A 15,776-nucleotide genomic window follows, 5' to 3' on the forward strand; every position below is an offset into this window, starting at 1 on the left:
TTTATAACCAGAGTATCACAATTCCTTCCAGAAACGGCCCTTTTGCCCCTCACGTCACAAGACTGGGGAGAAAGTGCAGAGCGTCGGTAGATCTCCGTTCCAGGGCTCAGCCCTCCAGAGAAGGAAGCCTCGTCCTCTTCAGGCCTCAGTTTCCAACGAGTGAAAGAATAACCGGGCGATCATACCGGCCCCCGGCCCCTCCCGGCCCGCGGGCAGCCCCGCCCCGCCCCGAGGGCGGAGACCGGGCGGAGCAGCGCGCTCTCCTCCGCCTCCTCCCGACTCGCCGCTGCCCCTGGTGCCGGCGGCGCATGTGCCCGGCAACCCCTCCCCGGCCCTGGATTCCACTTCCCCTCCGCTCACGCTGCAGCCGCAGCCGCCTTCAGGCCCCGCGCCGCCTCCGGAGTCCATGGCCGGGACGCGCTGGGTCCTCGGGGCGCTGCTCCGGGGCTGCGGCTGCAACTGCAGCAGCTGCCGGCGCACCGGCGCCGCCTGCCTGCCCTTCTACTCGGCCGCCGGCTCATTCCCCTCGGGAGTCTCGGGCCGTCGCCGCCTGCTGCTGCTGCTCGGGGCCGCCGCGGCCGCCGCCTCTCACACGCGGGGCCTCCATACTGGGCCTGTGCCGGCCGGGAGGCTGGCGGGGCCTCCCCCAGCGGCCGCCTCCGCCGCCGCCGCGGCCGCCGCCTCCTACCCGGCCCTGCGCGCCCCTCTGCTGCCGCAGTCGCTGGCGGCGGCGGCGGCGGGCCCGGCGCGCGGTTACAGCCAGGTACGTGGGCGCCGAGAGGGGCCGCGCGCGGGACCCTTCCCCGGCTGCGCGCACGCGCGCACGCGCCCCCGCGCCCCTCCGCGTGCGCCTCGCGTGCGCGCCCGGGGAGCCACGGCACGCGCCACAGCCCCCCGCCCGCTCCCACCCCCGCCCTCCCAGTCCTCCTATTGGGCCCCAGAACAACGGACACTCTCCCAGCCCTCGGGTTTTCTCCTTGTTTTGTTCTCCTCTTGAGTCTGGTCGGTTGGGCAGTGTAAGTGTGGCTGGGGGTGAATGTTGAGGCCTTGTTTCCCGCCCGCCCATGGTAGGTTTTGTGAGGCTGTTGACGCCCCCACCGCGCATCTCTGTCGCTCTCCGCCCGCTGGTGGTGAAGTTGGGAGGCCGGACCCCCGGAGGGCTGGGACTCTCCGTGCCGCCCGAGCACTAGGCCTGGGCGGCCCTTGGTGCGCCTCGCGGCCCGCTGCTACGAAGGTTCACGCACACACTTGCGTGGACTGGGTTCGTGAGGAGGGAGGCTGGTCCCCAGCGCTCTCCTCGCTCTCGTGTCCCTTGGGAAAGGCGGGCTGCCCCAGTTACTGAAGGTCACCTCTGCACCTTCACTTCGTCTGACAGAAGGTCCTTTAGGACCATGGGTCACCGCCGATGGGAAGGACAGTTTGGAGACTATGACATTGGGGGAGGGGGACCGAGGAGAGGAGGCGTCTGGGGCTGAGGCGATGGTTTGGGGACCCAGGAGTGAGTCTACAGTATTTTTTTTTTTTTTTTGAGTCAGTGTGTGCTTTAAGTACTCACATTGCAAATATTTTGTGCCTCGTAAGAGGCTTTCTTTTCTGCTTGTTACGTGGCATCTGGGAAATGTCCGCACACTTTTTGACTACCATGTTCCTGATGCCTTGGGTCATATTTATGTTAATTCAATTTGTGCTTTTCCTTGAACTTAGGGAAACTGGGAAGCTAATCAGCATGGCCGCTGTCTGCCAGTGGCCGAGCTAATTGATTTGAATCCTGGCCCAATACTTTCTGCTGCCCTTTTCAGTGAAAGCTTGTGATGCTTATGGAATTCTGGGAAAATGGGGAATGTTGCCCTTATTAAAAACAACAACAACAACAACAAAACTATCTCTAATAAGCCTTTGTGACCTGGTTACTCTCTTTACTTGATTATTTTTTTCTGTGAATTTGACTAGCATCATGATATCTGTTAAGCCTCTGCTAGTAAGTAAGCCTCTGTGCTTGCTTTTATTGTTGATTCCATAAAATTATGTGTAAATCTTCATGAAAATGATGGGGATATACAAAGGAGTGAAGTATCTCTCTCCTTAGCCCAATAGAGTGCAAGTCACTTGACTTAAAGCCTGAGTTGTCTTCCCATGTTGATAATTGAAGTGCTTGTTGCATTCTTATTAAATAATGTATGAGGCCTCTGCTAGAGGTTTACATTTATCATTGACTCCTTAAAATTAGACATAAGTCTTCGTGTAAATGGTAGGATGGTACAGAGGAATCTATTTCCTTAGCCTAGTAGAGTGCAAGTCTTAAAACCTGAGTTGTCTTCCCTGGTTATGGTTGTGGTGCTTGTTGGAATCTTACAACATTCCGGTTTTTGTTTAGTGTCGTGAAATAGAGTTCTTTGGGTATGTCTTAGGCTCCTGTTACCTCACACTACTGCTGTTGCCTTTTATGATCTTTCCCTTATTCATTTGATCTGACATACCAGTTGACAAATTAATCTTTCCAAGCCTCCTGCTGTCTTGTTGATTTACACACTTCTAAATGTCTTTTATTAGCTCCCCTTTGCCTACCAGGTTAACGACACACACTGAGCTCAACACTCAATCCCTCTGCTGTGTGGTACCCAGTTTTTTTTGCCAGCTCATCTTCTTTGGCTCCTAATTGTACCCTACAGTTTAGCCAAATGGAATTATTGCTGTTTTGCAAATGGGCTTCTGTTCATACTGTTTCTTCCCCTCACTTCTCAAACTGGAATGCCTATCCTTTATATATTGCTCTCAGAATTCTAGCCTTCCTTCAAGGCTCATCTCGTATCATGTCTTGATTCTTCTGTTGGTGCTCTGTTTTGAATTTCTATAATATCTTGTATCTTAATTATAGCCCTTAAAGCATCTGTCTTGTGTGCTTGTCTTAGTCTGGATGGTAAGCTTTTTGAGATGAGGGCCTAATTATGGTGTGCTGTGATTAAGAGATACATATTTGTTAACCTGAAGGGACCCCTGTTGTCCTGCCTTAACTGAAACACTATTATGAGGTGTACTTCAGGACTGATGGACTTAAAAACAAGCCTGGAATAAAATTGATGTCCTGCCAAACCATTAGGCTATACATGCTTGTTGCTTTAGTATGTAAAATTTAAGCCAAAATAGGATGAGTTAGATTTGTGAATTTTACTTCTTGCCTCTGAAATACTAATGGTCCCCAAAGAATAATATCCAGGGTGTTAATTTGTAGAAATAAACTTTGAAAATAAATTTTCTAAGTAGGTTGTTCAAGAAATATTTCTACATTTCTTCATTTCTCTTGGAAGGAGTCCAAAACTACCTACCTGGAAGACCTTCCACCTCTCCCTGAATATGAATTGCCTCCGTCCAAGTTAGGAGAGGAAGTGGATGACGTTTATCTCATTCGAGCTCAAGGATTACCGTGGTCGTGCACTGTAGAAGATGTGCTTAGCTTTTTCTCAGGTATATTTTATGTATTTTTTTTTTATTTTTTTATTTTTTTTTTTTTATGTATGTTTTGAATATGTAATTTCATCTGACTGAAAGGTAGTCCCATAAAATTCAAGTTAGGCTATGCTCTAGACATCTTATTTGATGGATGGGAATTGTCTCATTCTCGCTGGTTACATATGCATAGTGACATCATGTGTATCATTTGTCATATATACCAGGTTGAATACCGAAAAAATTTTAATGTTAAAACTACATGATGCAAAACCAGTTTTCTCTGAAGTTTTAATATGTACATATCAAAAGGTGAAACCTGTTAGTGGGAATATGTTAGTGAGAATATAGGTTGAGTAGCTTTTTATGTAATAACATACATTTAGAATACAAGATCACTTAGCAAGTGATATAATTCCCTTAATAACATGTTTGAAGGTTTATGCATCTGTAGTTAAAGTTTCTGCATCTGACTGATTTTTAATTTTCCTCCCTCTTAAGAAGCCTTTAGAAGATGTTGCCTTAAATGTTATAAAACAATGTTAACACTGTATTAAGTACCTGATGTGCATTTGTGTGGATCAAGCAGTTTATAAAGCCACTTACATCTTCAGCTTGCTCCCAGTATAAGTAGTGTGCAGTATGGGGATGTCTTTCTTTAATGAAAAGGGGGAAAAGTTAAATTATTCTTACAGGAGATATATTAGAGTTCTTATGGATATGATCATAATGAAAGAAGACACTTATGCATAAACCATATTTTAATTCCTTAAGTGATTTGAAACTGATTGTAGAAGCATTTGGAAGTCCATATTACATTTTGTATTGAGCCTAGCCTGATTTGCCATTTAATGATCAGGAGGTCATAAGTTTTTGTGCTAAGGTTTGCTTATTTCTCCACATGGAACGTTTTAGAGACTACCAGCTCATCAGCATTTGGATGGCTTCAGTGTTGGGGGTTTGTGTAAGGAGAATGACAGGCATTTTGGATCTTGCTTTGGTTTGGTTTTGGAAGATTGCAATTCTAGTGACTTGTATGATTGATCTAAAACTTTGATTTCTGGTTTTAATTGATTTTACTCACATACTTTCAGACTGCAGAATTCGCAATGGTGAGAATGGAATCCACTTCCTCTTAAATAGAGATGGGAAACGAAGGGGTGATGCCTTAATTGAAATGGAGTCAGAGCAGGATGTGCAAAAAGCCTTAGAAAAACACCGCATGTACATGGGGCAGCGGTATGTGGAAGGTACGTGAAGTCGTGTTATAGCTTTTTGGGTTCATTACATTGACTGTACTTTTCAAGGCAGCTTCATTTGATCCTGTGTTAGATATTATGAATAGTGAAGTAGTTAGATACTATGAAAAACCCTTTTCCAGGGTGTGAAAATGAAGCACACAAATAATCTCAGTTTCTTATCTATAAAATGAGGACGTTGACCCAGTTTACTTCAGAAGTTGTGATGTTACAGCTGACCCATAGTAAGTACTTGATAAATGTCATTTATTATTTTCTCCAGAGAAGTACGTAAGGTTAAAAATACTAGTTTTTAGATTCCTGGATAACCCACCCAGTGTGATTTTTTTTTTAATGCTTCTCCCTTTGTTATGTAAATATTGCATACCTTTTGTGCTCTTTTTCTTAGTATATGAGATAAACAATGAAGATGTGGATGCCTTAATGAAGAGCCTGCATGTCAAATCTACACCTGTGGTAAATGATGGCGTGGTTCGCTTGAGAGGACTTCCTTACAGTTGCAATGAGAAGGACATTATAGACTTCTTTGCAGGTGCTTTTCAGTTATATCGTGTTTGGGGCCTCATACCTTTTCCCCCCATTGTTTCCTTCTTTATCTTAGGTGAACCTTTTCCTGGTAACTGCATGCAGTTATATTAGGTTGTTCAGGGGAGAACTCTTCACTTGGATTGCCAATATTTATAGATTATATAAGTGTTTTGACCTAAAACGCTGATCTTTGGGGGGTGTCGTATTTCAAAATAATTTAATGTGGAGTTTTTTTGTTTTTTTTTTTACTATTGAGGAAAATATCCTGTCATGAGAGTAGCTATATTTGTCTTAGACAATAGTGATTTATATGATTTAAAAGCATTAACATCTAGGGAATTCCCTGGCAGTCCAGTGGTTAGGACTCTGTGCTTTCACTGTTGAGGGTGCGGGTTCAGTCCCTGGTCAGGGAACTAGGATCCTGCAAGCTGCACAGCACGGCCGTGTAAAAAAAGAAAAAAAAAAAAAGCATTATCATCTAATTCTTAGGGGTAAAATATGCACCAGTAGTGATGTTAGTCTAAATCTCTGTATACAACTAATGGCAAAAAACCGAATTGTGTGTTTTAGATGGACTGCTTGGACCCTAAATGTTCTGGGAATATGTGGGTGTTATTAGCTTTTGGCTGCATAATAATTTTCTTCCCATTAGGCATGAATTCAGCTTTGGGACTGGCAAAATAGCCCCACAATTTTACTAATAAAATTTAAAAAAAATTCTTAGTATGTGAATGAATGTGTTAAGTCTAAGAATAAAAAAGCTCCTGTTAGCAGCACTAATTTGTAATAACTTTTCGACATCCTAGGACTGAACATAGTAGACATTACTTTTGTCATGGATTATAGAGGGAGAAGAAAAACAGGAGAAGCCTATGTGCAGTTTGAAGAACCAGAAATGGCCAACCAAGCCCTTTTGAAACACAGGGAAGAAATTGGCAACCGGTGAGTGAAGCAGATAACTAATGATGCAGAAGGATCATATTGGCCAATACCTTGGGTCGTTTTGATGAATGCAGTGTAATATGACTGTAAAATTATCTAAACACAGAAAAAGTAGAGAGAGTAGTATGATGAGCTGTCAAATGCCCATCACTTAGATTAACAAATTCTTAACATTTGTTGTATTTGCTGCATCTGTTTTTTTAGTATGCATCTTTAAGAAAACATTTTTATATGATCCCAATATTATCACGTTTAACAAAATTAGCGATAATTTATTATCTAGTGCCAGTCTAATCACATTTTCCCATTTATACCCGAAATGTCTTTCTCCAGTTGCTTTTTTTTTTTTCCCTCACCAGAATCTAGACATGGTCCATACGTTGTATTTGATTATTATGCTTCCATTTCTCTTCAGTTAGAGCAAATCCCCATTTCCTTTATTTTTATGTTCCCTCTCCCTTTTTATTATTATTATTTTTTCTTTTGGCTGCACGGAGCAGCTTGCGAGATCTTAGTTCCCTGACCAGAGATTGAACCCAGGCCCACGGCAGTGAAAGCATGGAGTCCTAGCCACTGGGCCACCGGAATTCTCCTCCCCCTTTTCGATGTGGACCTTTTTTTTTTTTTTTTTAATTAATTAATTAATTATAGTTTTGGCCGTGTTGGGTCTTTGTTTCTGTGCGAGGACTTTCTCTAGTTGCGGTGAGTGGGGGCCACTCTTCATCGCGGTGCGTGGGCCTCTCACTATTGCGGCCTCTCTTGTTGCGGAGCACAGGCTCCAGACGCGCAGGCTCAGTAGTTGTGGCTCACGGGCCGAGTTGCTCTGTGGCATGTGGGATCTTCCCAGACCAGGGCTCGAACCTGTGTCCCCTGCATTGGCAGGCAGATTCTCAACCACTGCGCCACCAGGGAAGCCCCCCTCCCCCTTTCCAAGATGCAATTGGCTTTTGAAGAAATTGAGTCAGTTGTCCTGTACAGTGTCTCACGTTCTGTGTTTATCCTTTTGCTTCTTCACGGTGTCACTTAACTTGTTCCTTTGTATTCTCTATTATTTCCTGAAAACTGGAAGTTAGACCTAAAGTCTTAGATTGATTCAGGTTAACAGTTTTGATATAGATACTCTATAGACGATACTGTATACTGCATATCATATCACACTAGGATACACGTAGTGATGGGTTGATTTCATTTGTGTTGTTTTGTTTAGTTTTCTTCTTTTTCTCTTTTATTTTATTCTTTTTGTGTGTGCTCATTTGTGTTTTAACTTTGGGGGAGTACTCAAAATTGTCAAATTTTAATTCATTGTCTTGCTCGTTTTCTGACCTTTTTTCTTGACTTCTTTGAAGTTTAAAAAAGTCATTCCAAAGTCATTCTATTTCAGGATCTACGTATCGAATTGGTTCAAAGGTCTTTATTAAAAAAATTTTAATGAAGAAAGTACATGCAAGACACACACACCCCCCCTTAATTTTCTTTCAGTACTCTTCATATTTTCTTATAACTGGGAACACGTCAATAATATGTTTTTATGTGGGAACATCAAGGCAGTGTATAGATCTCTTCAGTAAATTAAGGAATGTTTCACATCTAGGTCTGCAAATGCAAAGGATTTGTACAATTCAAGCTTAGTAACCTAATTTGGAAAAGTATTGTTGAGAAAAATAAAACTGGTTCCAGAAGCTTGGATTTAACAGTTCCACAGCCAAACAGATAGCAAGTTAGAATTGACATTTAGTTCATTAATTCTCATTAGCCTCTTAGTGAAGTCCTGGGAGAAGTTAGCTCCTCATATACTGTGACTTGTAATATCTTAAACACATACGATTAATTTTCACAGAATTGAATTGTAAGACCTCAAGAGATTGATTGTTAATCAACTGTAAAAAACAAAATGAAACCTTTCTTACTAGATTCTTTTCATACACACAGTTAACCTTTGCATATTTGTCCGCATGAAGCAAAACAGGGTAGAAAACATTGTTAAAATGTATATGAAGAAAACTTATCTTGGGGAGGATTAAATCAGTGACCTGCTCTGTTGAGAGTACTTTTTCATGGGTGAATATCTATGTCCATTCTTACTTTATGCCCCACCTGTTGTCTTTGGACACCTGTGTTTGTTAGCTGTCGGAAATAATATGTATGCATGTTTTATTTTAATTTATTTTAAAAAAAATTTTTGGCTGCGTTGGGTCTTCGTTGCTGTGCACGGGCCTTCTCCAGCTGCGGCAAGCGGGGGCCGCTCTTTGTTGCGGTGCGCGGGCTTCTCATTGTGGTGGCTTCTTGTTGCGGAGCACAGGCTCTAGGTGCACGGTCTTCAGTAGTTGTGGCTCGAGGGCTCTAGAGCGCAGGCTCAGTAGTTGTGGCGCACAGGCTTAGTTGCTCCTCGGCATGTGGGATCTTTCAGGACACGGCAAGATCCGTCTGCATTGGCAGGCGGATTCTTAACCACTGCGCCACCAGGGAAGCCCTGCATGTTTTATTTTAAAAGAGTTCAATGTAAAGTTACTTTGTACCATTTATGCCTGTTCACTTTTGCTTTGACATAGATATATAGAGATATTTCCAAGCAGAAGGAATGAAGTTCGAACACATGTTGGTTCTCATAAGGGAAAGAAAATGGCATCTTCTCCCACTGCTAAGTATATAACTGAGCCAGAAATGGTCTTTGAAGAACATGAAGTAAGTGAGGATATCCGACCCATGACGGCTTTTGAAAGTGAGAAGGAAATAGGTAAGGATTTGCCTCTTATTGAAACTCATTGGGTCTGCCTTGTATGTTTTGATATTTGTTAAAAAAAAAATTTCTTTTTATGACCATGTTGTATCAAATTGTAGATTATAGGACAAAGGGAATTGAGTTAAATGTTTAATATGTCTTTGAGTGTAGTATGTGCTGTGAATACAGTCGTCCCTCAGTATCCCCAGGGGATTGGTTCCAGGACCCACCGCGGATACCAAAATCCATGAATGCTCAAGTCCCGTAAGCAGCCCTCCATATCCACGGGTTCCACATTCACAGATATGGAGGGTTGACTATACATGCAGAAGGTCTTAATTATTTCATAGGCATTTTTTTTTAATTTAATCATTTTTGCAGATTCTTTGTCAAAACCTGGGTTGCACATATATAACAAAAAGAAGTAAGATGTCAGCATTTAAACTTAAAATGGGAAAAGATGTGTGTAGAGAGCAGGATTGTTGACTAAAGTAAGGTGTTTTGTTTGCCTCTGTGTTTAATTATTCCTTTGATTCTTAATCCCAAAGCAACATTTGGAATCTTTAAAGTTTGATAAATAATTTTTAAGTTTGTGCTCTAGGATTATCCTGTTACCATATTTATTCCTTTTTTTTTTTTCAAAGTGACTGTAACTCAGGGAATTGCTCTTGTCTTTAGTTTTTCATTCATAATCATTTTCCCGTCTCTCAGTTGTTAGAGAAAGGTACGTTCTTTTGTAATCTGGTAATGGTTTGAGACACTAAATCCTTATGAGTGTTCAGGTGATACTTGTTAGGCAGCAGAAATTTCAGATCATCTTGGCTTTTAAAATTGAAACCCTCTTCGTTACTAGGGTATTTCAAGAGTAATTGAGGATTTTCTCATAAAGATCATTCCTAATTATAATCTGCTAATAACCTTTGAAGTGTTTATGTTCTTGACGGTGCTTTTTGTCCCACTTCTTAGAATTGCCTAAGGAGATGTCAGAAAAGCTTCCAGAGGCTGCTGATTTTGGAACTACGTCTTCACTACATTTTGTCCACATGAGAGGATTGCCTTTCCAAGCCAATGCCCAAGACATTATAAATGTGTGTGGCCGTAAGATGTCCAATCTCAATAGCTTTGAACAGAAGTTGTAAAGTTTTGAACTTCTATTTAGGGAAGGTAGAGAAGAAAAATATAGTATTTCTGTAGTGTCTTTGGACAGCAAGGTGGCGTCTCCACAGTTGTGGGGGCTTGTTTTATTTTCTTTGGCTGAGAGGTGTGGGTTTTATTACATTTTAAGATCATGTGTATAATGGATAATAGCATTTCATAGATGCAAAATAATATGGCGTAGGTTAAGTATTCAACGTAAAAAAGCTTGGTCTTTCTCTAAATTAGTTCAACCCATTCATTTTAAAAAATTGATTATTTAATTAATTAATTTGGTTGCACCGGGTCTTAGTTGTGGCATGTGGGCTTCTTAGTTGCGGCACGTGGGCTCCTTAGTTGTGGCATGCGCGAACTTTTAGTTGCGGCATCAAGCCAGGGCCCCCTGCATTGGGAGCAGAGTTTTATCCACTGCGCCACCAGGGAAGTCCCTCAACCCATTCATCTTTGAGTTTAAGAAAGAGACTCCGAGAGCATTTGTCACAGGGCAGTTATGTACTAAACACAAATCTAGTACTCCTAAATGCCTGGAGTTATCATTACACCATATAGCCTTCTTGCATCCAGCTTCCCTGATTTTTGAGAAAAGGAATTTTTAAAATATTTTCATTTTATGATAGATACTTTATGAAATGAAAAGATGAAATAACAAAGTCCTTATTGACTTCTTGAACTCCAGGATGTGTGCTTAAGGTAGATCCAAATCTAGGATCCAGTTAGTAGTGGGGCTTCAGAATTAGTTAGTAGTGGGGCCTCAGAATTGTCTTTATTATTTCAAAAAACCTATTAGTAATCATATTTTTACCCAAATGAAGGTTGCACAGTCTCATTAAAGAATTGGTTTGGTTTGGAATATTAACCACACAGTGTGGTAGCTCTGTTTAGGTAGTGCTGATAAGAAACTTATTATCAGCTCCATGTTTGATTAAAACATGGTAAAAATGAATTATTAAGAAATGAAGTGTAGGGAGTACACTGGTGGTCCAGTGGCTAAGACTCCGCACTCCCAATGCAGGGGGCCCAGGTTCGATCCCTGGTTAGGGAACTAGATCCCACGTGCCACAACTAAAGGTCCCGCATGCCACAAGTAAGATCCAGTGCAGCCAAATAAATAAATAAATAAATATTTAAAAAAAAAAAAAGAAAGTATATTTGACGGACAGTTTTTAGAAACGGGAAAGGAGGTGTGTGGGAGGAATAATAAAAGTGGTCCTTGTTGGTATAAAGAAAAGTTAGATAACTATTGTATATTATTGTGTTGTATATATAGTTTAAGTTCTCTTTGAACAGATATTTGAAATGTAACCGTGAGTTCTCAGAAGATCAGAAGAGCCAGAAGAGGTGGTAGATGTGTAATTATGTTGTTGCTCAAAGAGATTTCCTAAAAATAAATTTATCAGGTGTATGAATCAAAGTCTGAAAGAAAAATGCAGAGCCACCAGACTTCTAGAAATTGACCTAGTAACATTATGTTCCTTTTGGCTTCCTTTGTTTGTTGTTTAGTTTTTTGCTCCACTGAAGCCTGTTAGAATCACCATGGAATACAGTTCCAGTGGGAAGGCCACTGGAGAAGCTGATGTGCACTTCGATACCCATGAGGACGCTGTTGCAGCTATGCTCAAGGATCGGTCCCATGTTCGTAAGTGCTGCCCATGGTTTTTGTTGTTATTTTTGATGTCTATCTTTGTTTACAAATGCCTTTCTCTGTTTTCTGTGGGTTTTTTTGTTTTTTTGTTTTGAGAAAAGCCAGCATAAAGCACTTTTATTGCAATAATAAATCTTGAAACTCATATGTAGTGCAGGGGGATAGAGGTAGGGGTGGGGGAGTAAGCAGGAGTTTCTCTCACCAGATCACTACACAGGACAGCAAAGGGATGAGGTGGGGGAAGGAGAAGCCAGGAAACTCTGAGATCAGCAGGGGGAGCTGAGCATCAAAAAACAGGAGATGCTGAAGCTGTCATGACCAGCATCATTTTCTGAAGACAACACTCAGGGATTTGTCATGATGGCTGGGCTTTCATGGGTGTTAAGTGTCTACAAACAGTACCTTCAATTTAACTTTCGATTAAAGTTCTTAAAATTTAGGAAGTGGAGCTTGGATAGCTATGAGATTACAAAAGTCCTAAATATCCATTAGAAAAACCATGGGATGGGAAAAAAAGCCAGGTCATGAAGAAGGCTTCAGAGGTCCCTGCTGGCCTGGGGACAGACACCTGTAGTGTCCAACATCTCAGTGAAAACGATCTGCTTTCAGAAGGCAGAGGGTTAAGAACGGATCCTTTTTTGTCATTCTCAGACCATAGATATATTGAATTGTTCCTGAATTCATGTCCGAAAGGAAAATAAGACTTCCAGGGATTCCAGAAAATAAGGTAAATTTAAGAGGTGCAATTGTGTAAATTATTTTCAGTTGATAAGTTAATCATTAACTCACAAATTTATAATACGGTTGAAAACCATTCTCTTTTTAATAAACATCAAACTAATGATAATTGAAGCCTGACTATAAGGAATGAAATTCTCCTGGGAAATAGAATTCATTATGATCGTACAGTGGCTTTGAGTATTTTCCCCATTAGAATCTTTTTGTGTCATTCCCAACATTCATCATGCTATGTGCTTAAAAAGAACTTTTCATCTTTAGTAGCTGCATATTATAATACACTGAAAATATGCCTTGTGTTAGCTTGTCGTCCTATAAAATTTACACACATTTCCTCAGTTCTAAGATATTTTTTAGATATTTGAAACCAGGGTGTGTCATGGATTTATACACTTAATGTAACACTTCTTCTTTTCCTGAAATGGTGTTATGAAAATTGTTGTCCTAGGTAGTACATAGATTTCAGAGTTTTATCTGTGACAAATCAACTAAATATGTTTTGATGTCCCTTCCCTGACTCAGTGCTATGTGTTGTCTTTTTCCCCGTAAAATCTTTTAATGTATTGTATTGTGATCATTTTTCTACATGTAGTGGGGCATTCCTTTAAGACACTTACCTGTAGTGATTTCTTGAAAACACATGGGGCATTTCTTTACTATAGTTGTCATAGGCTATTTTTGGATATAAAGTCCCACAATCTCGTGGGACTTAAATATTTACATTAGCTAAAATCTATGCAAAATAAATTCTGTGCCCAACTCTGAAAATCTGCTATCTTCATACCAGGCTGCAAACACTTAATGCCTACCTAATATTCTTCACCTTAGCTTAATTGGTTTGTCAGATAACTTGCAGTAAATCAGAAAGAAAAAAAACTATTGAATTTGTAGTTTTAAATGGTATGGGAACGTGCACAACACTTTTTCATTTTGAGTAAGCATGCAACATTTTTTGTTTTATTTTCAGGATGAAGCAAGAAGCATTTCATTTGCACATCTTTCTTGGACATGGGATCTAAAGTTCCAGTTTTTTAGCAGCAACTGCTAGAGAAACCATTTGGGGGTTTTGGGTTAATTGCTTATAAGAAAAATTCCATAATAGACTGTTTAGAAAGAAAAAGGAAAGATTCAGTTTGGGATTATGAAATAAACCACAGATTTACTTTTTTGTTTAAACTGTCCAGGATCTGATTTAAAAATCTGGTCTTTATTTTAAATGATTAAACAGTTTTCATAGACGATTTGTGACCCAGTGTAAAGACTACATATTTTTATTCAGCACTGTCCTTTAAAATCTTTCTCCCATTTTAAAAATGATCTGTTTGAGGTTTTGTTTTTTGCCTGTGAATTAAGAGCTCTGATGAGAAACTTTTCATGGAACGAAATACTGATTATTTTAACCAAATACTCACCAAAGCAAGGAAAGGTTTCAGACCTTTGAACCATTATGGTTTGGCAGAGTTATTTTAATTTTAGGCGTATTTGGTTACTTAGATAGGGTTAGGAATTTTAAAAAAACAATCAAAACAAAAAATAAATACCACAGGTTAGTGAGTGTAAATGACAACAATTTGGCAGTTTTATGTCTTTAGAAATGTTTTGCCTTTCTAAGCCTTGTACTAAAGGCATTTAACATTGGTGCCTGTATAATTAAGGAGGCAATTATAGTCTTAATGTAAAAGTTGTCTGACCCCTGCCCCCCACCTGTTTTTGATTTTGGGGTAGACCTTAAGGTGTGTGTTAGTCTCAGTACTGTGAAGTGACATGTCATAACAGTCCTGACTGGTAAGGACATTAATGGCTTCACTTGAATTTAAACCAGCTCTAGATAGGAAAAAATCTGAGTCTCCTCATTTGCTTTTTCAGTGGGGTAGCACATTCCATATTTTAGAACAAGTAGGGGTGCCTTGCTTAACTAAAAATAGCATTTAACGTATAATCGTGTGAAAGGATTATGGATAAAGCTGTATTTCTGTCACATTGTGGCAGTACTTTCTGCTTTAATATTAAACAGCTTGTTATTTAAATATTGGATCAAAATGGCTGGCTTCAAAATGTAGTCATTAATAAACTAACTTTATGTGTACCTGTGTAGGAGAATCAAAGTCCTGTATGTTTTCTTTGCCTTGTTCCTGTTCTCAGGGTGACGACTGTCACGTGGTTACCAGGAGATGCAATTCTAGTTCTTAAAGTTTAATTAGCCCAGATTTCTGAGAGGTGGTATCTGGAAGAGAGATTATGTCTTCTCTAACTTAATACATAACCATCTTTGATTACCAGCTAAGATACGGAATCACTGTACTGTAAGTAGTCAATAAATGAAGGTTTGTTTCAGGCTGAAGATTACCTAAGAGTATTTATTTTGGAGTGTGTGAATCAACCTAGTACATTATTATTACATCAAGTCCTGGTATATTATTATAAGAAGAAATGGTTAATTTGTAGTTGTTTGCTTTTATCATCCTATAAGAGCATGATTCAGTCAACCAGCTTAACATCTTCCTTATTATGACCTAAATAGAAATGTATTTTCATATGTGGTTGAATGTATTGAGCTGTAAGAACTGGTGTCTATAGCCGTATGAGCTACTAGAATGCGATCTTTTCTTTCTCCCTCTAGCGGTAGGTCTGTGGAAAAAAATCTGTAGTGTTGATTAGGATTGGGGTTGGTGAGGAGTTAATTCATTTGCAATTACTTTATTTTAAACCTAATGAGGGACTTCCGTGGTGGTCCAGTGGTTAAGACTTCGTGCTCCCAATGCAGGGGGCCAGAGTTTGATCCCTGGTCAGGGAACTAGGTCCCGCATGCCGCAACTACAGGCCCGGTGCAGACAAATAAATAAATACGTTAAAAAAAAAAAAAAAGCTAAAACTTTCCCTTGCACATCTCTCTGAAAAGAATGAGAGCAAAGCATTAAGATATTATGTGGTGGGTAAGCTTGAAGGGTGTATCTTCTTGTCACACTAGTGGCCAAGTTCTCAGAAAAAAGGTGGGCATTCTTGGGAAGTCATCCTACGAATTCATATACTTTCCTGTACTTCCTTTAGTAGGTTATTGCTCATAATTTACGTTAGTAAATGAATAATTGCTGACAAGGCAAATGTAGTTACTAGAAAGGGAAGAAAAACAGATAATAGAATAAAAGTAATCTTTTATTTTTATCCAATCTAAAGACATACTTCTCCCTCTTGAAATTTGACAAGACTGGATTATGCATCATCATTTGCTATTGCACGAAATAATGACAGTGAATTCTGCTCTTCTCTTTGGGTCCTCTTTGTCTTTATAATTTCCTTTGTGGTAAAGCTCTCAGAAATAGTGGGATTGGATATGTCCATGTTACCCGTA

General features: G+C 40.3%; 1 protein-coding gene across 2 annotated transcripts; it reads left to right on the forward strand.

Moving 5' to 3' along the window:
• Nucleotides 1-295: 295 nt before the first annotated feature.
• Nucleotides 296-14,773, forward strand: GRSF1 (G-rich RNA sequence binding factor 1). Of its 2 annotated transcripts, none has more exons than XM_036852833.1 (10): nucleotides 296-763; nucleotides 3,306-3,462; nucleotides 4,539-4,694; nucleotides 5,092-5,235; nucleotides 6,038-6,173; nucleotides 8,723-8,907; nucleotides 9,859-9,980; nucleotides 11,548-11,683; nucleotides 12,341-12,416; nucleotides 13,395-14,773. In XM_036852833.1, exons 1-9 carry the CDS (start codon nucleotides 407-409, stop codon nucleotides 12,388-12,390), a joined length of 1,443 nt encoding a protein of 480 aa, XP_036708728.1. In that variant the 5' UTR covers nucleotides 296-406; the 3' UTR covers nucleotides 12,391-12,416; nucleotides 13,395-14,773. The 2 variants fall into 2 exon arrangements, with proteins under 2 accessions (XP_036708728.1, XP_036708729.1); XM_036852834.1 differs by lacking the exon at nucleotides 296-763 and adding an exon at nucleotides 1,005-1,067.
• Nucleotides 14,774-15,776: the final 1,003 nt, after the last annotated feature.

Source organism: Balaenoptera musculus, chromosome 5 (assembly GCF_009873245.2).
Source record: "Balaenoptera musculus isolate JJ_BM4_2016_0621 chromosome 5, mBalMus1.pri.v3, whole genome shotgun sequence".
NCBI lineage: Eukaryota > Metazoa > Chordata > Mammalia > Artiodactyla > Balaenopteridae > Balaenoptera > Balaenoptera musculus.